Source organism: Pan paniscus, chromosome 6 (assembly GCF_029289425.2).
Source record: "Pan paniscus chromosome 6, NHGRI_mPanPan1-v2.0_pri, whole genome shotgun sequence".
NCBI lineage: Eukaryota > Metazoa > Chordata > Mammalia > Primates > Hominidae > Pan > Pan paniscus.
Window position 1 is genome coordinate 95,091,247 of NC_073255.2, and position 22,434 is coordinate 95,113,680.

The window sequence follows — 22,434 nt, forward strand, 5'->3', positions numbered from 1 at the left end:
TCCAGGACCTCCTGCAGATACCAAAATCCATGGATACTCCAGTCCCTGATATAAAATGGTATAGTATTTGCATGTAACTTAATCACATCCTCCTGTATACTTTAAATCATTTCTAGATTACTTGTGATACCTAATACAATATAAATGCTATGTAAATGGTTGTTATGCTGTATTGTTTAGGCAATCATGACAAGAAAAGTCTGTACATGTTCAGTAAATAAACAATTTTTAAGTAAACATTTTATTTTGGAATAATTTTAGATTCATAGAAAAGTTGCAAAAATAATATACGAAGTTCCTGTCTATCCTTCACCCATTTTCCTCTAATGGGAGCATCTTACATAACCATGGTCCATCAAAACTAGGAAGTTAACATTCGTATATTACTATTAATTAAACTCCAGATTTTCAACAGTTTTTCCACTAATGTTCTTTTTTTTGTTCCAGGACCCAATGCAGTATACCCCACTATATTTAGCCCTCATCTCTCCTTGATCTCTGTGACAATTTCTCAGTCTTTCCTTGTTTTTTTAAATCACGTTGACATTTTTTGTTTTGTTTGTTTGTTTGTTTGTTTGTTTGTTTGGGTTTTTTTTTTTTTTTGAGATGGAGTCTCACTCTGTCGCCCAGGCAGGAGTGCAGTGGCTCAATCTCGGCTCACTGCAAGCTCTGCCTCCTGGGTACACGCCATTCTCCTGCCTCAGCCTCCCGAGTAGCTGGGACTACAGGTGCCCGCCACCATGCCCAGCTAATTTTTTGTATTTTTAGTAGAGACGGGGTTTCACTGTGTTAGCCAGAACGGTTTCGATCTCCTGACCTTGTGATCCGCCTGCCTCGGCCTCCCAAAGTGCTGGGATTACAGGCGTGAGCCATCGCGCCCGGCCACGTTGACAGTTTTAAGAGTGCCAGTCAGGTATTCTATAGAGCATTTCTCAGTTTGGAATTTTTCTCATATTTAGGCCAGAGTTAGGTGTTTTGGAGGAGAATACCACAAAGGTGAAGCAGACTCAATTTTTTAACAAAAATTTTCCCTCGTGGTTGGTTGAATCCACAGATGTGGACTCACGGACATGAAGGGTCAACTGACTTGGCACAAAAATGTCCCAGAGTTGAGTTGATCTGAGGAGTGGGGAGCAGCTATCCTCACTAGACCCCCACAGGAGCCACCGAGGGTGTACATGTCTCATTACGTGAGTCTCTGTTTTTCATGTAACCCAGCTCACAAGAGTCAGAGGTCCAACTGCTGCAGAATGCCAAACGTTTCACTGAGCAAATACAACAGCAGCAGTTTCACCTGCAGCAAGCTGATAATTTTCCAGAAGCATTCTCCACGGAGGTCTCCAAAATGAGAGAACAACTTCTCAAGTATCAAAATGAATATAATGCAGTGAAGGAAAGAGAGTTCCATAATCAGTACAGATTAAATAGGTAAGTGCACAGTTCTCTCCAGCACACTGAAAAGTCTTTTCCTCATAAATAGAAAAAAATCAGATTAAGTTGGAGGTAATTGAAGGAGTAGGAGATAGCAGTACGATGATGATTGCAAACCTAGTTCTCTTGATTACTTAGAATGGAATGGGAATTCCCTGAACAAGAAAGTTACACTTCTCGAATAAAAGCTCAGGTGACAGAGATGCCTGCTGTGTTTTTCATGTCAGGAAAGCCATCTCATTGAGAGCTGCAGTCAGAGAACACACTCCACCAAACCAGTTATTAGCATTCCCTTGCCCTTCCCCTGCCCTGGCAGTGGCCCCCTCATCCCGTGACTATAGCAGTACCAGAGCACACATCTGCATGGTGAGCACTTCTCCCCACATGCATTTTCCAAACAAGCCTCCATGAGCTGAGGGTCACATGTCATCTGGCTCACTCTATTCTTCTAAGAGAGCAGCAACAGGACCACATACGCAAACTTCATCTCCTACTACTAGATTGTTCCTCAGGATCAAGGAGAAAAGGTATATCCTTTTGGAAGACACATTTACTTATCCAAATTTAGAGGACGTCATTTAGTGAACTAAAGCAGACATTAAGTGCTAAAAGGGGAAATGTTATCTTCAAAATCTCTTCTAACATTCCCCCCATGGAGTAGCAAGTCACTGGAGGAGTTTGTTCAGCAAGTCATACTATTTAGATTGAATTTGAAAATGACTGCAATTCAAGTTTTCTGCTGTGGTGTGCTGTGTGCTGTGCCTGGGTACAGGAGAGAAAGCAAAACCGTTTCTCCTAGAGTTTGTTACCATTTAAGGTGGCAGAACTTTCTCTGGCTATTTTTAAGAGTAGGTGGACTTCTGACAGTGCAAATATAATTCAGTCCTTCCTAGAGATAAGCAAGTGACTTGAGCAACCTCTCAAAGACCTTGTAAGCCCTGGGTTTAAAATCCTCTCTTTGGGGCCTATTTTTTCACTGGTGGTGGGTGGGGGTGGGGTGTGAATAAAGAAGGTCAGTTTAATCAAGAGATCCTATTCAGGGGGGAAAATTGGAGGTTTTTTTGTCTTTCAATCTAAACTTGTTTCAGGCTTACCAGTGAGCTCTATATAAAAAGAAAGCCCAGTTATTTCTGCGCTCTGTAAGTGCTCTTTCAGTTGAGAAAATAATGAAATTAAAACAATTGGTGGTTGTTCATTAGCATTGAAAATATGAATGCTTGACATTTCCATGAAAGAGTAAGAAGAACATAAGTCAGTTGATATTTAAATTGTTTAAAATTTCCAACTATTCCTGCCAAGAGAAAAAAACAAAAACAAAAACCAGAACTGTTGCCCTTTAGGTATAGACAGGCACATTATTCACTGAGATGGGAAGGAGACAATGCATACTGACCTGCGGTGAATAAGAACATTCAAAATGCACATTTGCAGAAATGTTTAGTGTGTATTCTTTTTGAATTTATAATGTATCATTCTTAAGCTTGAGAAGATTCCCTTGCATTCTCAAATATTAACAGCTCAAGAACAAGCTTATTTTCATAAAAGTAATGGTGATGCCAAAAGAAATACCAGTAAAGAATGAAGGGCTATGCATTTCATTGGCTTAACATATTTAGTATCACAGTCATGCACCACATAATGGTGTTTCAGTCAACAATGGACTGTCTATATGGTGGTGGTCCCGTAACATTATAATGAAGCTGAAAATTTACTTTTGCCTAGTATTTACTATTCGATATATTTTATTTTTATTTTGGAGTGTACTCTTTCTACTTATGAAAAAAATATTAACTGTAAAACAGCCTCAGGCAGGTCCTTCAGGAGGTATTCCAGAAAAAGGCATTGTTATAGGAGATAACAGCTCCTAAATACCTGCCAGTGGGACAAGATGTGGAGGCAGAAAATAATGACTTTGATGCTGACCCTGTGTAGGCCTAGGCTAATGTGTGTGTTTATGTCTGTTTTTGTTATTGTTATTGTTGTTGTTTGTTTTGAGACAGAGTCGTGCTCTGTCGCCCAGGCTGGAGTGCAGTGGTGCAATTTTGGCTCACTGCAACCTCCACTTCCTGGGTTCAAGCAATTCTCTGCCTCAGCCTCCCGAGTAGCTGGGATTACAGGTGCCCCCCACCATGCCCAGCTAATTTTTGTATTTTTAGTAGAGACGGGATTTCACCATCTTGGCCAGGGTGGTCTTGAACTCCTGTATGTCTTTGTTTTTAACAAAAATGTAAAAGTAAAAAGAAATTTAATTAAAAACCTTACATAATAAGAATACAAAGGAAGAAAATATTTTTACACAGCTCTACAATGTGTTTGTATTTTAAGCTGTGTTATGAGTCAAAAGCTGAAAAAAGTAAATTTTGTAAAGTAAAAAAGTTACAGTAAATTTATTATCAAAGAAAAATATTTTTTATAAATGTAGCCTAAGTGTACAGTGTTTATAAGGTCTACAGTAGTGTAAGTAATGTCCTAGGTCTTCACATTCACTCACCACTCACTCACTCACCCACTGACTCACCCTGAGCAACTTCCAGTCCTGCAACCTCCGTTCATGGTAAGTGCCCTAGACAGGTGTACCATTTTTTATCTTTTATGCCATATTTTTACTGTGTGTATTCTTTGTTTAGATACACAAACACTTATTGTGTTACAATTGCCTACAGTACTCAGTCCGGTAACCTGCTATGCAGGTCTATAGCCTAGGTGCAGTAGGCTTTACCACATAGCCTAGATGTGTAGTAGGCTACACCACGCAGGTTTGTGTAAGTGCACTCCGTGATGTTCACACAATGATGAAGTTGCCTAACGACGCGTCTCTCAGAATATATTCCCATTGTTAAGCAGCACATGACTGCACATGACACAGAAACCAATTCCCTCCACACCCTCCCACTGACCTCCTTCCCCCTGGAAAAAGTAGATATTTCCATCCCTACATAAAAATAAAGAGATGAAGCTAATGAGAGAAAACTATTCATCCACATATACAGATGATATTTGTCAGACCAGCACAACAAACTCTTATTGAGTTTCTAGATAATAGAAGCCCAAATAACTAGCACTCCTCCACCCCAATATCTTCAGGAACTTCTGAATCATTGGCAACTACTAAGAACAACATATTTTTCAAATACTCTAGAGAAAGGATTTTACTGTGTAATTTTGTCAATTTTTTTGTGTATGTTCACATAACATAAATCTTTTAATAAATCTATCTGGTTGGTTGGTTGGTTAGTAATTAAATCTATGTTGCAGTAGTTTCTGTTTCTGGATTAATATTTATGACTTGATAAGTATGCAGTTCAGGAAATAATATGTAATCTATTTAAAGTTAAATTAATACATTGTAAATCCATAATAAAGTAATTAAATACTGTTGAACTTACTTTTTGAAACAAAACAGGAGTACTTACCTCTCTAAACAGTTTGAAAAGATTTTTCAGTACTCTCTTCAACCTTTGCCTTGCCTTGACTGTGTTACCTTTTGGGGCTTCCCTGTTTTCTAGTAATTCCTAAAATTTTACAGCAAATACGTTGCGTCTTTCATGCAAAATCTGACGCATTCTGACCAGTCTTGGTCAGTTGGGGGAAACAAGGCTGTGGTGAGCTGGCACTGTCTGTTGCACTGTGAACACGGAGAGTGGGAACACTCAGGCCGCACACGTGCAGGGCTGTCCTGACGTGACCCTGACCTTGGTGACTGTTTACTCTCCCGTGGCTGGTTCCTGTGGTCCTTGTTGCACATTCAGGGTTTATTAGTTGTTTTCCATTCTTGGTCCAGTGCTGATAGCAAAGTTGGAACCAAGAAACAACAGATCTGGTAACAAAGGAAAGGAGGAATGATCTTAGCAACACATCTGGAATTCCAGAAAATTAGAATGTGACAGAAGAGGCATGTAGGTACTCAGGAGTAGTCACAAGGAAAAACTCATAGCTAGAACAGATTTTACCTTAACTTTAAAAAAAAAAATCTTTGCTCTTCTGTGGCAACAAATATCTTAAAAGAACTAACTTAGTTAGAACAGGTTTCTCTGAATGTGTTTCTCATTACTCAAAAAGAAGCACCTGAGACACTTGTTTGAAAGGAAGATCCCATCCAAAAAGTAATGATTATGATTTTTGCCCCAGCCCACTGCCCCCACCCAAGGTGACATTTGCTTATGTGACTCTGACTCACATTATAGTTAGAGGACCGTGGGTTCCAAAGGTGGTTCTCAGCCCTGACTGGTCAGTCACCTGAGTCTCCTCTCAGTGATCAGTCTATGCATAAACACTTCCAGTGACAGGAAGCTCTCAGCCTCCCACAGAGGCTCATGCCAACTTTGGAAATGCTCCTACACTTAAATGGTTGTTGGATTTGTTTATAAACCTACCTTCTTATAACTTTCACCCATCCATGCTGTTTCTACTTCTGTGGTGAATGATGCCTCTCACACATGGCAGCATATCGGGCTTCCTGCATTATCTCTTCACCCATAGATCCTTAAAACCAAAAGCCTTTTGATGTTGCTTTAGAAAGCAAGTAAATCCTAAGGAGCTTTGATGTTGAAGCACCCCTTAGTCAGGAAAGCTGAAAAATGTCAGATTTAAGTTTTAATGCAAGTTTGAAAGGTTAGGAGTTAATACATACCAGGAGGCACAGAAGCATGTTTTTGCCCCAGTAATCCCATGCAAAAGTGATAACCCAAAAGGAGAGAAAAAGATATAATGCATAAAGATATTGATATTTATGAAAGTGAAAAATTGGAAGCAATCTGAATTCTCAAAAAACGTGGAATATTTAAATAATGCATTCCAGAAATACCTTGTTACTGAACCTCTGTAGTCACAGCGGTATTTGTGTGTCAGTTTAGCTTTGACTGTGTGACTTTGGAAAAGTTGCTTAACTCCTCAGTTTCTTCATTTGTACAACAAAAATCACAATTCCTACTTAGCAAGGTTGTGAATTTTAGATATGATAAATTTAAAGCACCTGGCACACCGTATGTTCAGTATATGATAAATAATACTTAAGATTATTTTATTATGGTATATCTACCCGGTAGAAAACCTTGAAAATAGCTATTATTATAAAGTCTGTTTAGCAACTTAGGAAAATATTTTAATTAAATGTTAGGTAAAAATGGATTCAACCACACATATACATTTAAAATAAGTTTACTAAAAGATAACAGGGAAAATAAAAATGATCAACCATGTGTGATGGAGTAGGATTATAATCTTTAAAAATAGAAAAATACATTCCTTTTAGAGGAAATAAGTCAGTATTTCTTAATAAAAAAAGAAAAATGTATCATAGAAATGTAAGTTTTAAATGTCCTAAAGAATTAGTCATTTTATGCTTGTTTAAACATAAAAATATACTTAAAGGAAAGACCATAAGTCACATCTTGTGAAAGAGCTTGCTGTCACCATTTTGAAACTCAGAAATACTCAGGTTGCCTTTACAACCGAAAGATAGTAGCACACTACCACCCCCTGGTGGCAGCATGCCCAAGGTGTAGGATCAATACCTGGGAAGTAAAATACCACTAATGTATATGCAAGCTCTAAAAGCAAAGGCATAACTATTTAAAGATCTAAACTCAGCTTCAATTTGTGGTCTAGACAACTAATCTATATTAAATCCAATGTGACACATGTATTACACAATTCATCTACATTATTGCAAATAAAATGTCAAAAATAACATAATCCCATTAAAAAGTAGGCAAAGGACATAAATAGACATTTTTCAAAAGAAGACAAATGGCTAAGAATCAAATGAAAAAAGTTCATCACTAATCAGAGAAATGCAAATTAAAACCACAATGATATATCATTTTATACCAGTCAGAACAGCTATTATTAAAAAGATAAAAAATAAGATGTTGGCGGAGTGCTGAGTAAAGGGAACACTTATACATTGTTGCTAGGAATGTGATTGGTACAAGCTCTGTGGAAAACAGCATGGATATTTCTCAAAGAACTAAAAATAGAACTACTAATCCATCTGGCAATCCTACTATTGGCTATATACCCAAGAAAAAGAAATCATATCCAAAAGATACCTGACTCATATGTTTATTGCAGCACTATTCACAATAGCAAAGATAAGGAATCAAACTAAGTGTCTGTCAGGAGATTGGATAAAGAAAATGTGACATATATATACAATGGAATACTATTCAGTCATAAAATGAAATCATGTCTTTTGCAGTAACATGGATGGAACTGAAGGCCATTATCTTAAGTGAAAAAAACTCACAAACAGCCAAATACCACATGTTCTCATAAGTGGGAGCTAAGTAATGTGTACATGTGGACATAGAGTGTGGACTAGTAGATACTGGAGACTTAGAAGGGTGGGAGGACAGAAGGAGGGTGAAGGATGAGAAATGACTTAATGGGTATACATGTATATAATTTGAGTGATGGTTGTACCAAAAGCCCTGACGTCACCACACTGCAATATATCCATGTAACAAAACTGCACTTGTATCCCTTAAATGTATACAAATGAGAAAACCTGGTGTGCATGTGCTTTTAGCTCATGTTCCTAAATCTATGGGCTAGTGGGATCTGCTTATTTGTTATAACCAGTGGACATAATTGTCTGTGTATTCATTTATTTCATATGATTTTCCAAGTGTGATCAATACAAACTTTAAAATCTTTCCATATTGGGAAATCATATGACTTCTTTGGCACTTAATAGTCATTAAATGCAGAATAGCAAGAAAAATGAAAAATCTCTAGATTTCTTCAGGAAATCTGGTCGATAAAACAGTTCAAAATATGGTTATTGGAAGAAATACGCAATTATATCGAACTCATTTTGTTTAGAACATTCAAGCTATTTGAAGCAATTTCCAAAATGTCATTCTAGCATCGTGTCCTCTCATCTTATTAGTTAAAATAAAAGTATAAACTTTTTTTGTATTTTCTCATGAATAAGTGAACAAAACCATATGTTCCCATTCACTGTCTGTACTTTCTAATGTTTTTATTTCTTTTGTTTGTTAATCTCAATTTACAATGATGACTGGCTTTTAGAAAAACATATCTTTCTATAGATGCCAAGTATATCCAATTGATTGATGGGATTATTGAGTTTGACTATGTCCTTAACTGATCTTCTGACTTCTGGATCTGTGCACTTTTGATAGAGGGATGTTGAAGTCTCCAGCTGTGAGAGTGGATTCATCTACTTCTCCTTGCACTTCTATCAGTTTTGCCTCATGTATTTTGATGTTCTGTTGTTAGGTGCAAATATATTAAGAATCCATTGGCCGGGTGCTGTGGCTCTCACCTGTAATCCCAGCACTTTGAAAGGCTGAGGCAGTCAGATCACGAAGTCGAGATCAAGACCATCCTGGCCAACATGGTGAAACCCTGTCTCTACTAAAAATACAAAAATTAGCTGGGCGTGGTGGTGCACACCTGTAGTCCCAGCTACTCGGGAGGCTGAGGCAGGAGATTCGCTTGAACCCAGGAGGCGGAGGTTGCAGTGAGCCAAGATCGCACCACTGCACTCCAGCCTGGCGACAGATTGAGACTCTGTCTCAAAAAAAAAAAAAAAAAAAAAAAGAATTCATTAGGTCTTCTCAGAGGATTGACTCTTTTATCATTATATAATGCCCCTCTTTGTCTCTGATAACTTTTTCTTGCTCTGAAGTTCGTTCTGTCTGAAATTAATTTAGTGACTCATCTTTTTTTAATGTTAGCATGGCACATCTTTATCCATTTACTTTTAATATATATGTGTCTTTATATTTAAACTGGATTATTGGCAAACACAGCATATAATTTGAGTCTCATTTTTGTTTGTTTGTTTGTTTGTTTTTCTTTTTGGATCCATTGTGACAATCTTTTAACTGACATTTAAAATGATTACTGTTGTAGTTGGGTTAATATCTTCTGCCATATTTTCACTGTTCTCTATTTGTTGTGCTTGTTCTTCATTCCTGTTTTTGTTCTCTCTTTTTATGCCTTTTGTGGTTTTAACTAAGCATTTAATATAATTCCATTTTCTCTCCTTTCTTAGTATATCAGTTGTACATCTTTTTTTACTTTAAGTGGTTGCCATGGAGTTTGCAATATACATTTACAACTAATTTAAGACCATTTTCAAATGACACTATACCACTTCAAGTACTTTTTAAATAACAAAATAGTCCTATTCCTCCTTCCTATCCCTTGTATCATTGCTGTCATTCATTTCACTTACACATGGGCATACATAAATATATATGCATATGTAATTGAATACATTGCTGCTGTTATAAATTTGAACAGTGTTATCTAGTATCTCAAGAATACGACAAAAGCTTTTCTTTTACCTTCACTGATTCCATAGCTAATGCTCTTCATTTGTGTAGAACTGAGTTTCTGACCTATATAATTTTCCTTCCCTCTAAAGAGCTTCCTTTAACATTTCTTGCAAAGCAGGTCTATTGACAAACAAATGTCCTCAATTTTTATCTGAGAAAGGCTTTATTTCTCCTTTACTTTGGAGAATAATTTCACAAGGTACAGAGCTTTAGTTTGGTGGTTTTTTCTCTCAACACTTTAAATATTTCACTCTACTCTCTTCTTGCGTGTATGGCTTCTGAGGAGAAATCGGATGTAATTCTTTGTTCCTCCATAGGTAAGTGTGTTTTTCCTGTAACTTCTCTCAGGAATTTTCATTATCTTTGACTTTCTGTAATTTACGTATGATATGTCTAAGTGTTCTTTGAGCTTCCTGGATCTGTAGTTTATTTTCCTGCATTAATTTGAAGGAAATTCTCAGACATTATTGCTTCAGGAATTTCTTGTGTTCCTTTCTTTCTTCTCCTGGTATTCCTCTTATGAGTATTTATGCCTTTTGTAGTTGTCCCAGAGTTCTTGGATATTCTGGTATTTTCCTAGTCTTTTTTTTTTTTTTTCCAGTTTGGGTAGTGTCTAGTAAGATATCCTCAAGCTCAGAGATTCCTTCCTCAGCCAAGTTCGTTCTGTTAGTAAGCCTATTAGAGGCATTCTTCATTTCTGATACAGTGATTTTGATCTCTGGTATTTGTGTGTGTGTGTGTGTGTGTGTGTGTGTGTGTGTGTGTGTGTGTGTGTGTGTGTGTGTGTTTGGTTGGTTGTTTTTGAGACAGAGTCTCACTCTGTCCAGGCTGGAGTACAGTGGCACAATCTCGGCTCACTGCAACCTCTGCCTCCCAGGTTCAAGATAATCTCCTGCCTCAGCTTCCTGAGTAGCTGGGATTACAAGTGGCCGCCAATACGCCCAGCTAATTTTTGTATTTTTTGTAGAGATGGGATTTCACCATATTGGCCAGGCTGGTCTTGAACTCCTGACCTCAAGTTATCTGCCCGCCTCAGCCTCCCAAAGTGCTAGGATTACAGGCATGAACCACCACGCCTGGCTGAGTATTTCTTTTTTATTATTTCTTAGAATTTCCTTCTCTCTACTTCAACTGCCCATTTCGGGATTGAGTTTATCTGTTAGCGTTCTTAGCCTATTAGTCATAGTTGTTTTAAATTCCTGATAATTCACACATCCCTGCCGTATCTGGTTCTGATGGTTGCTCTGTCTCTTCAGACTGTGTTTTTTGCCTTTCAGTGTGCCTTGCAGTTTTTTTCTTGATAGCCAGACACGATGTACTGGGTAAAAGGAATTGCTTTAAATAGGACTTCAGGAACATGGTGGTAAGGTGTGGAGGGAGGGGAGCATTCTACAGTGTTGTGATTAGGTCTCAGTAGCAGAGGTCATATGTAATGGGAGCCCACAGGAGCCAAAATTCTGGGGGAAGGGAACCTTTGGAGCTGTGATTCTCAAGAGAATTAAAAAGTCTCTTTTGCTCGCTCGCTCTTGTGCTCTTTCTCTCACACAGATGTCAGTAAATTTGAAGATAAAAATTGTCCAATCTGAACAGAGAGAAAAAAATTTTGAATAAAAATGAACAGATCCATGGCCGGGCGCAGTGGCTCACGCCTGTAATCCCAGCACTTTGGGAGGCCGAGGCAGGCAGATCACCTGAGGTCAGGAGTTCAAAACGAGGCTGGCTAACATGGTGAAACCCCGTCTTTACTGAAAATACAAATATTAGCTGGACATGGTGGCACGTGCCTATGGTCCCAGCTATCCAGGAGGCTGAGGCAGGAGAATTGCTGGAACCCACAAGGTAGAGGTTGCAGTGAGCCGAGATCATGCCATTGCACTCCAGCCTGGGGAACACAGCGAGACTCCATCTCAAAAACAAACAAACAAAAACAGATCTATAGGCATCCATGAGACAATAACAAAATATCTAATTTATGTCACTGGAGCTGCAGTAAGAGAAGAGAAGGTATATGATTATGAAAAAAATTGGAAGAAGTAATGGCTGAAAACTCCCCATGTTTGGTGAAAGAAAAGCCCACAGATTCAAAAAGCTCAATGAGCCCCAAACAGGGTAAACTCAAAGAAATATGTTCCAAATGCATCACAGTAAAACTTGAAAATTAAAAATGAAGAAAAAATCTTGAAAGAAGCAAGAAACGGGCTTCAAGAATGACGCTCATGTTTATAATTTTGAAAATTAAGTGAATTGAAATGCCATTACCAAAAGAAGGAATAGAAAAACAGTAGGTTTCAAATGGGAAGATAATGAGTTTTAATTTGATGGGCCTTTGATATACACAACTGGAATTGCCCAGTAAGAAATTAAACATAAAAATTTGGAGCTCCAGGGAAATTCTGAACTGGAAATAAGGATGTTTAACGCATCACTGTAACTGGCACTGTGGAAACGGTATACAGAATAAGAAAAGGAGAAGTTAGGCTTCAGCTAGACTATGCAATAAGAACAAATCTTAAACTCTCAGCAGAAGAAAATGGAATTTTGTTTCTCACTCATAGCACAGTCCAGTGCAAGTCACGCAGCCACGTCTATCCTTAGCTTTGCCAGCTGGAGCACGTGCCTTCCAAGTTCAACATGGCTGGGGAAGACATTTGTTACTTACTTCCACTCACCTTCCTTGGGCAAATTAGTCCAATGGCCCCAATCCAAATGCAAGGGAGACTGTGAAATATAGTCCCCCTGTGTGTCCAGGAAGGGAAAATGGTGGAGCAAACAATGCCAATGTGTCTGTCACAAGGGCCAAAGGCAGATCCTTATAAACTTAGCCAATGACAGGATAGAAGTGTAGACAAGGTGTGCCCACCTGGACTGCTTATGAGTTCATGCCACAATTTTAATAGCTTGTAGTGGAAACAAAAGTAAAAATAATTGTCCTCAAATACCCATACCTGATAACCACTTAGACTTGGCTCCTGGTCTAAATCTGCCTTCACCTGAAATATCCATTCAGTCTCTTATGTATCCACGTCCCTATCACATCTGGATCTCTGACAAGTTTCCTCCGGCTCTAGCATTCGTTATACCTCAGGAATGCAATTGTCACACAAAACTGAAACTGAGGTCTTCGAATAACCCTTCTTCACACCTTTGAACAACTGTGGACTCTTCTGTGATTTCTGTGAGGGTTTTCTGCAATCCGGATGTAGAAGAATGTGGTGCAATAGGTCATTCTGAGTGACGATCTATTTCCATATGCATGCCCGTATCTCATTCAGCACATACATTATTTTAAATAATGAGGATGGGGACAAAACTAATTTTAGTTCCATTTATTCATATTAATTTTTACTGGATGGCAACTATATGCAGGTACTTTTTAAGACAATGATGATGCAGTGGTAAACTGGGAGCTAGGTTTTCTAGTGGGGAGATGTGTAATATAATGTCAGGTCATGACGAATACTGTATAGAAAGTAAAGCCAAACAAGGAAAGAGTTTTGAGGACTATTGGTACTGTTTTAGATAGATGGCCAGGCACCTCTATGAGAAGACGATATCGGTACAGGTCTGCATGAAGCAAGAAGTGAGCTATGCAAAGATCTGTGGCGAGAGCATACCAGCTGGAGGGATCAGATAGGGCAAAGGCCCTGAGGTAGAACCAAGCTTGGCAAGAAAGCCAGTGTGACTGGTGACAGAGAGTGGCAGGCTGTGAGACTAGAGAGGCTGATGAGGCAGGGCCATGTAGGTTTGGGAAAGGAGTTCAAATTTTGGTCCAGGTGTGATGGGAATTTATCAAGCAGGGAAGTGAAGTGATCTTATTTACATGTTAAAAAATCACTGTGGTATGGGTGGAGAATTGACTTTAATGGGCAAAGGTGGATGCAGGCAAAGTAGGAGATCGATTGGGAGGCTGTAGCAGGAATCCAGGCAGGCACCCACCCATTCCAAGTAACATAAAGGAGAAAAAGCCCAGAGCCTGCTGGGAAGGACCCTGTGTCCCGAGGCCCGTGGTCCCCAACATTTATAATGTGCTGAGATAACTCCTCTAAGTGGGTTGTGTTCACAAAGTTGGGTGGGAGTCCTGGGGAGGAGGAAGCACCCCAATGCACCTGTGATTCAGGAAAGGCGTCATAAAGAATGGACACCAGGTTGCCTGGCAGACAAGCATGGGAATGACATTCTGGGATGAGAAGATAGAAAGTTGTTATTACAGAAAGAGGTTATTTCTTTGTACTTTTTCAAACTTGATTTTTTTTTCTTTTGCAGCTTAAAGGAAGAAAAAATCATCATAGTAAAAGAATTTGAGAAGATAACAAAGCCAGGAGTAAGTCTTAGATGATATAGAGTTTCTTAAATACAGCTGGATTCAATCATCCCTTTTTATAAATATTTTTTTATAAATGGTTTATCACAACCACCATAGCCTGAAACATTTTAAAGATTCTAAAGTCTTAACTGTGAATGATGCTGAAAAGACTAGCTACATAACTTCTGGAGTAAATATAAGTGATGCCTATTATAGACTTTAGCAACTTGGCATCTAATTTAGGCTGTATTTAGTTGGACAATATCTGCTTTGTTTCCAGAAGAAAAAAAGATTCTGTGGTTGACATTAAAAATATTATTTTGCTATAGCTATCACCCTCATAGCTCTCTGAACATCTCAAGTTATTACAATAAATTTTTACAAAGAAAATGTATCACTTATCTATTCCTGCCTAACAAATCATCCCAGAACTTAGTGGCTTAAAACAACAACCATTTCATTTTTTTACAGTTCTGAATTCTTCTGGTCTGAGCTGGCCGAATTGGGGCTGGGTAATCTAGGATAGCTCCATTCATATACCAGCCATTTGGTAGGCTACTTGGTCTAAGGTCACATGTCACTAGTTGGTCACATGATGGTGGAAGGGTTTCCAGACTCAATAAAGAGCAAACTCCAATAGGTAAGACCTTTTTGGGCCTCTGCTAAAATCATTTTTGGTAATACTCCATTGGCCAATGCAAGTATTATAACATGGACAAGTCTAGAATCAAGCTGGCCCTACCTCTTAAAGGGAAGAATGATCAAGACAATGCAAAGGGACATGCATACCCTGCAGATAGGAGGAATTTGTGGCCACTTTTTACAATCTATTATAGAACGTAAATAGAATGGTCACCATACTTTGCACTCCTTCCACCTTCTGATAATCCAAAAGTGTGTTGGTGGTGGTTTAATTCCAAGGCCAGCTCACAATAAAACCTGTTTAGCATAGAGTAAAATACTATTAATTCAAATAAGTATGCCAAACCATCATTTACAATACAGATTTTATGGGAGAAACATTTTGAATTTTCATTCAGATCCTAGGATCACCAATGATGCTCTCACCCAGCAGTGGTGGGAGGAGGGAGCTATGCAGAAAGCCCAGGGCAGGCTAAATAGACCCAGCACTTAGTCATTAGTAAGAGTAACGTGTAGACCTTCTGAGTGTAAGAAGCCTTCTCTCCCATAAGTCAAACCCTCCACAGGTAATCAGACATGAGACAAAGATCTTTGATGATTCTGGGGTAGATGGTATTTGGGGAGGATGTGCATGAGCTAGAGAAGTAATATCAATAAGAAAGTGGGGGATTAAGGAGTGCAAAGTGTTTGGTATCCAAATATGAACACCTTTGTCTTTAGTTCCCATGTGACTCAGGTTAACCATAAGTCAGATATTCAAAGATTATTGGCATCTGATTTTGTCAGCTCACAAAGCTACTAGAAAACAGACTGTACATTTTTTTTCATGCTTCTTGGTATGAAATAAAAATTAACACATAAAATGAAACGTTTTTAAATGTAGGAGGATAGAAAAGAGCACTAATAAAATAATTCAAATATAATGTTGTGTTTAATTATACATGCAGTATCATTATCATGCCTTTGTGAAAGATTTCAGAAATCATAAGTTGCATTTAGCTTTATGAGAAATCATTTAACCTTGTGAGAAATCATTCATGAACTTCAAAACAAATATAATCAAAATGGTGAGTGAAATTAGTTTTAGTTCAGTTTTTAGGTAGATAAATGTTTGCTCAGACTATATAACCTAATCATCTTCATGACTTTTAAAGGAAATGGAGAAGAAGATGAAAATATTGAGAGAAAGCACTGAAGAATTACGTAAAGAAATAATGCAGAAGAAATTAGAAATTAAAAATTTACGAGAAGATTTGGCATCTAAACAAAAGCAATTACTAAAAGAGCAGAAGGAACTAGAAGAATTGTTGGGACATCAGGTCGTCCTAAAGGTGTGCTACTTACCGTTGATATTTAAACATTGTGCCTTGCATGGATATAAAAGTGTGTGGGTATCAAGAGTAACCAGCAGGTTGGATAAAGAGGGGTATTGTCTCACAAACTGAAATATCTGCATTGCGATTGATCCTATCAAACTAAATCTAGGCTCTGGGAATGCACAAACACCTTAGGGTGTTTGGGAGTATCACTCTAATTCGGAGCCCTCACCCTGCGGAAAAGGTCTCTCCTGACCTCACCAAACATTTCTGGACATTAGAAACAAGTGTCACAAACACAATTGTTCCCTTGAAGAACAACCATGGCCAGGCACAGTGGCTCACACCTGTAATCCCAGCACTTTGTGAGGCCAAGGCGGTGGATCACCTGAGGTTAGGAGTTCGAGACCAGCCTGGCCAACATGGTGAAACCCTGTCTCTACTAAAAATACAAAAATTAGCCGGGTGTGTGATGGTGGATGCCTCTAATCCCAGCTACTTGGGAGGCTGAGGCAGGAGAATTGCTTGAACCCGGGAGGTGGAGATTGCAGTGAGCTGAGATCGCGCCACTGCACCCTAGCCTGGGTGACAGAGTGAGACTCCCTCTCAAAAACAACAACAACAACAAAACGCACACACACACACACCTACACACATACCAAAACAACCAAATGTCCTAACCTCTCACATATATTTGTATTACCTTATCCTTGTCGGAGTGCATTCCACTTCCTCTCAGTAGAAAAGGGATGAGAGGCCTGTATTTATGTTTTAGGAGATAATGAATTAAAATTCATTTTACTTTGAAAAATGTATAAATGACTCTCAAAACAGTTTTAATAACCTAGAGTTGTTTTAAAAACAACATCTGAAACTCATTGGCTTAGGGGATAATGGTGATACACTTTGACCTATTTTTCTATAACAGTCCTAGAGCAGACAGCCAAGATGTGCCCAGCTACTGTCCAGAACATAGGACCCTAGCAGAGATGGATTTAACTGGAACCCAGTGAAGCTTAAGCTTCAGGCCCCTCACTTGCATGAACCTCTTCCAAGATGCTGCACCTAAGTTAGCATTTGTAATTGTTTACTCTTTCTGTTAACGAGGGCCCCCAAGATTGTACAAGTTTCAGCACCACAAAATTTGATCTGCCCCAGGACTGAGCAAGATCCCACAGAGAAATGTCTCGCCCACCACACTGCAGTGACGGATTCAACCTCCCTGCATGTGTGTTACCCCTGGCTCCAAAGTCCAATGACAACTTCGGGCAGGAAGGGGCTTTTCTATAACCCTTGCTGAGTATGTAAGACTCTTGAGACTTCAGCTGAACCTCCCATGAATCCACAGAGCATAGTGGGAGGTGCGGTGTTAGACAAACTTAGCTTCTGAGCTTGGCCTTGCCACTTACTAGCTGTGTGACTTCGGGAAACTTATTTAACTTCTTGTAGCATGAGTCTTAGGCAGGGCTCCCCAGAAACAGACCCTAAGACAACTACTAATGGAGGGAGAACTCTAAGGAGAATCCTATAGGAGATGGAAGGAAGCAGGATAGAGCTGGGGAAGAAGCTGGGCCAGAATACAGCTGCTTCAGAACTCTAGTCTCAGCCTGATCCCATGGAGAACTCAAGAAGTCATGAGTTGCATCACAGAGGCTGTTGCACCCAGAGGTGGGGGTGGGGGGTGTCTGTTAGATCACCACATCAGTTAGTCATTGGTCTCAGCTTGCTCCCCTCCTCCCTCCACCCCCTGGCTCCCATTCCCTGACAAGGCAGCTCTGCTCAGCCAGTGACAATCTGATGGAGAGGAGATTAAGCATGATCCACTAGCAGTCACCCCTGCAGCATTTGAGGGATGGGTGGGCAGATGGGCCCTGGCTTATGATGGTTCAGCTTATGATTTTTCTACTTTACAGTGGTGTGAAAGCAGTATGCATTTAGTAGACACCACGCTTCAAGTACCCATGCAACCATTCCGTTTTTCATTTTCAGTATTGAATAAATTACATTTATTGTACAGTATTCAATATGTTATGTTTATTTACTGTGTGGCACTCAACACTTTATTATATAATAAGCTTTGTATTTGGTGAACTGTAGACTAATAAAAGTGTCCTGAGAATGTAGGCTAGGCTAAGCTATGATTTCAGTAGGTTAGGTGTATTAAATGCATTTTCAACTTAAGATAGTTTCAACTTACAACGGGTTTATTGGGACGTCACTCCATTGTATGTGGAGGAGCATCTGTACCTCCATAAAGGGAATCTGGGCAGAGAACCAACAGTATTTGCTACACTCAGTTACCTCCTCTTCAAAATGATAACAAATATAGCTCTCTTACAAGGTCACCGGGAGTATTAAATGGGATAATTAAAGCACACAGGGCAGATGGTAAGTATCTACATATTGTAGTTCCTTTCTCTCTCATATTTAATTTTCTTGTCTTAATTGCTTCTAGCTGAAGACCGCATAATTTAACATGATTTCGTTTCTTTACTAGGATGAAGTGGCCCACCATCAAACCATTCCAGTACAAATTGGAAAAGAGATAGAAAAAATAACACGCAAAAAAGTGTATGATTTAATATTTTTACTTTGAATCCCTGCCAGTCCAAGTTATGTGTGCACACTAGAACAAGAGTACTAACCACTGGACACATTAAATTACTATGATAATTTTAGAAATTTCTGCTTTGGGCCCTGTCTAGGTTGTTTATATCAAGTTCTTTAAAAGAAAGTAATGCACCAAATTACTATCATTCATAATATTTATGGCTTAATTATGGGTCAAGATTCTGTTGCCAATTTATAAATCATATTTTTATGGAGAAGTTCAATTGACTTTAACAGAGCGGTGCATGGGATAAATTATGCGAACTGGTTAGAATTTCATAGTCTAGAAGTATATCAGCCAGGCAGCAGCCCAAAGCCCAAATAATAGTAACTCCCCACTTTGCCACCCATTCATGTGTATAACACCCCTCAGATATTCAGAGTAGATTGGGAGGCAGAGGTCATTGAGGAAATTCTCAGTGTTTAAGGAACCAAAAAAGATAAAGATTTTAAGTGAAGATACAAAAATTCTGGAAAAATCATATAATTACTCTGGTGACTAATCTTAAAGGGAAAAATTAGGCAGGCACTAGTAACTGTTCTAAAAACTAAGCTCACCAACATCAAAGTTGAGAAACTCAGGTCAGTTTCAGGAGGCTGGTCAGGATGAGGGTTGAATCACAGGAGATGGTAGCAAATTGGGATCTGCAGAGAAAGTAGGGAGGCTGGGCAAATTCCTGCCTTCCGTGGCACTCAGTGGAGATACGCTCCAAGTCCCACCCATCTGTGGTCTTTACCCACTGCTGAGATCATTGAATTTATGACTATCTCTTCTGCTGCCTGGTTAGAAAGCAAGAATAGGTAAAGCCAGCATGGCCTCAAAATAAGGCAAGTGTGTGTGTGTGTGTGTGTGTGTGTGTGTGTGTATCCCCTACAGAGAAATGGAAAAGAAAAAAATTGTCTTGGAACAAGAAGTCAAAACGCTAAATGACTCCCTAAAGAAAGTTGAAAACAAGGTTAGTGCTATAGTGGAAGAGAAGGAAAATGTAATAAAGGAAGTTGAAGGCAAACGAGCCTTACTTGAAATCAAAGAACGAGAACATAACCAATTGGTCAAGCTATTGGAATTAGCCAGAGAGAATGAAGCAACTTCATTAACTGAAAGGTTAGTTATATTTATGTATGTTATGTTCTGTCATCTAAATTTTTCTTCAATTTATATTTGAGAATTCAAAATCTCACTTTGGTGTTGAGTTAATAAATATTTTAAAATAATTTTAAATCAACTTTTACCCTTAATATATTATCAAATAAAGCACTTTGAAGTATTTTTTGATACTTTACTCAATTTTTCTCAATTTTCTGTTACCAGATTTTCAGGATATAATCTGTTGTATGTTGTAAGTTTCTGAATGTGCCTTTGGAAAATTTATCACTGGAGTATGTTATGTTCAGGGATTTTGCCAACAAATGAATGATACTTCTTAGGCCATCTTGACTTTTTTCTAACAGAAGCAATTTCGTGGTGTAATTCCCTAGGAGAGTTTTATGTCCTGCTTTTTTGTTTGTTTTTTGAGATGGAGTCTTGCTCTGTCGCCAGGCTGGAGTGCAGTGGCACGATCTTGGCTCACTGCAACCTCTGCCTCCTGGGTTCAAGTGATTCTCCTGCCTCAGCCTCCCGAGTAGTTGGGACTACATGTGTGCACCACCACGCCCGGCTAATTTTTTTTTCTTCTCATTAGAGACAGGGTTTCACCATGTTGGCCAGGTGGTCTCGATCTCTTGACCTCGTGATCCACCCGCTTTGGCCTCCCAAAGTGCTGGGATTACAGGCATGAGCCACCGCGCCCAGCCTATGTCCTGCTTTTAAGTAACATTTCAAGGAAACTGGAGGCTTCTATCTCTGCCAGTCTGTTATTTTTTGGGGGGGTGGGGGTTATAAGACTGCAGTTCTAAATGATACCAACTCACAAACCTAGTTGCCTTTGGCATTATTTACAATTTATGATTCCAACATGAGAATAGTTATGTGTTTATATACTGAGCATGCTGTCTTTTATTAAACTTTTAAGTTCAAGGTTACACATACAGGTTTGTTATAGGTAAACTTGTGTCATGGGGGGTTGTTGTACAGATTATTTTGTTATCCAAGTATTAAGCCCAGTACCTATTATTTTTCCTGATTCTCTCCCTCCTCCCATCCTCTACCCTCCAAAAGGCTCCAGTGTGTGTTGTTCTTCTCTATGTGTCCATGTATCCTCATCATTTTACTCCCACTTATAAGTGAGAACATGTGATATTTGGTTTTCTGTCCCTGCATTGGTTTGCTAAGGATAATGACCTCCAGCTCCATCCACGTTCCTGCAAAGGATATGATCTCATTCTTTTTTATGGCTGCATAATAGTCTGTGGCATATGTACCACATTTTCTTTATCTGGTCTACCATTGATGGGCATTTAGGTTGGTTCTATGTCTTTGCTATTGTGAATAGCACTGTTATGAGCAAATGTGTGCATGTGTCTTTAGGATATAACAGTTTATATTCCTTTGAGTATATACCCAGTAATAGGATTGCTGGGTCAAACGGTAGTTCTGTTTTTAGGTCTTTGCCAGAAGAGATTGGGAGCCAATATTCAGCATGCTGTCTTGATAAGTTTTGAAAAACATTCAGGACAGCTGATAACAAAATCATTTTCATCTTCTTCCTTTACCTGGAACAGAGGGATCTTGGATCTCAATTTACGCAACAGTCTCATTGACAAGCAGAACTACCATGATGAACTTTCTCGTAAGCAAAGAGAGAAAGAACGAGATTTTCGAAATTTAAGAAAGATGGAACTGCTCTTGAAAGTGTCCTGGGATGCACTTAGGCAAACTCAAGCACTGCATCAAAGGCTTCTATTAGAGGTGAGGGCTGTAAACTACCATCTGATTTTTAAGCTCGGTGCTAACTTTTGAAGTAAAAATATTTTAGGAAGTTGTTTTTGCTGCCAATAGAGAAGAAGAAAATACAAGTAACAGAGAAAAGGTAATTTTCAAATGCGTCAAGCCTATTATGAAATCTATAGTCCTATAATGTTTCGTAATCTCATTTTGCTAACCCAAGATTGGAGAAATGTCTTGTTTGGATCAGTCATCCATCAGCCTGACCTGGGGAAATGACTGGACTATCCAGTTCTAGAAGAGCTAGAGGGTTCACTGCAGAATGGGGCCAAGTGGATCATTATTTTCACCAGTTGAAAGAGTCAGATCCGGCATGGTGTCATGGCAGACTATAACAGTGAAGGACTAGATCAAATTACATAGATATAGATGATCAGCAGCCTGCACTTCTGACTAGCCAAGGGCAATCCAGAACCCAATATCAGGCTGCCTGGCTAATTCTGTGCAGGGTCAGAGGTGTACTCCAGTCAGAAGATGCTCAAGACAACTGTTACCTGCCTCTGTGTTCCCAAGTGAGGGGTCCGGTTGCCCCTGGCTCTCTTTTCTCTCAGAGGGCACTCCCTGTGGTAAATGACCAAGTGCCACTGAAAGGGCAGAGGATCCTTGAGAGGGCTGCAGCCCTGTGCTAGAGCCTTCCTTGAGCAAAAAAGGGGTCAACCTCTGAGATGAAGCAGCTAGGTGTATAGAAACCTTCCCCATTCTCTTCAGGACTATCATGCTCCAGAACCTTATGGAGGGTCACGACCTAAGAAATTTGAACAGGAGTTTACAGCTGTGGTAGACACCTCTGATCCTAACCTATGCCTAGTTCTCCTCTCCTCCTGGGCACATAGAAAGTTTATACTTCCTTGCACCCTTTGCAGTTGAGCAGAGTCATATAACTCATTCTGGCCAGAGGATTGTAGACAAAAGTGACACATGTCACTTCCAGCCTAT

At 39.2% G+C, this 22,434-nt stretch overlaps 2 protein-coding genes across 13 annotated transcripts in view; one reads left to right on the plus strand and one right to left on the minus strand.

Annotated features, from left to right (window-relative positions):
* The window catches only part of FGL2 (fibrinogen like 2), a 65,518-nt gene extending 47,032 nt beyond the window's left edge, over nt 1-18,486 (minus strand). Inside the window, exons 1-5 of one of the 2 annotated variants that reach the window (XM_055114587.2) lie at nt 17,414-18,486; nt 16,708-16,762; nt 14,908-14,985; nt 5,805-6,001; nt 4,845-5,248 (exon numbers count right to left, since the gene is read on the minus strand). The gene's annotated coding sequence lies outside the window, so the exon portion shown is untranslated. The remainder of the gene's footprint in view (nt 1-4,844; nt 5,249-5,804; nt 6,002-14,907; nt 14,986-16,707; nt 16,763-17,413) is intronic. The other variant, XM_003805271.7, reaches the window with a different exon arrangement.
* CCDC146 (coiled-coil domain containing 146) overlaps nt 1-22,434 on the plus strand; it is a 172,157-nt gene that overhangs the window by 117,431 nt on the left and 32,292 nt on the right. For 6 of the 11 annotated variants that reach the window (XM_055114575.2, XM_055114574.1, XM_055114578.1 and 3 more), the window contains 6 exons: nt 1,219-1,428; nt 14,007-14,064; nt 15,843-16,019; nt 18,502-18,575; nt 19,492-19,719; nt 21,276-21,462. In XM_055114575.2, coding sequence (XP_054970550.1) covers nt 1,219-1,428; nt 14,007-14,064; nt 15,843-16,019; nt 18,502-18,575; nt 19,492-19,719; nt 21,276-21,462 — 934 coding nt within the window. Of the gene's footprint in view, nt 1-1,218; nt 1,429-1,839; nt 1,959-14,006; nt 14,065-15,842; nt 16,020-18,501; nt 18,576-19,491; nt 19,720-21,275; nt 21,463-22,434 lie in introns of those variants that run through there. The other 5 variants (XM_055114580.2, XM_063605931.1, XM_055114582.1 and 2 more) reach the window with 2 other exon arrangements.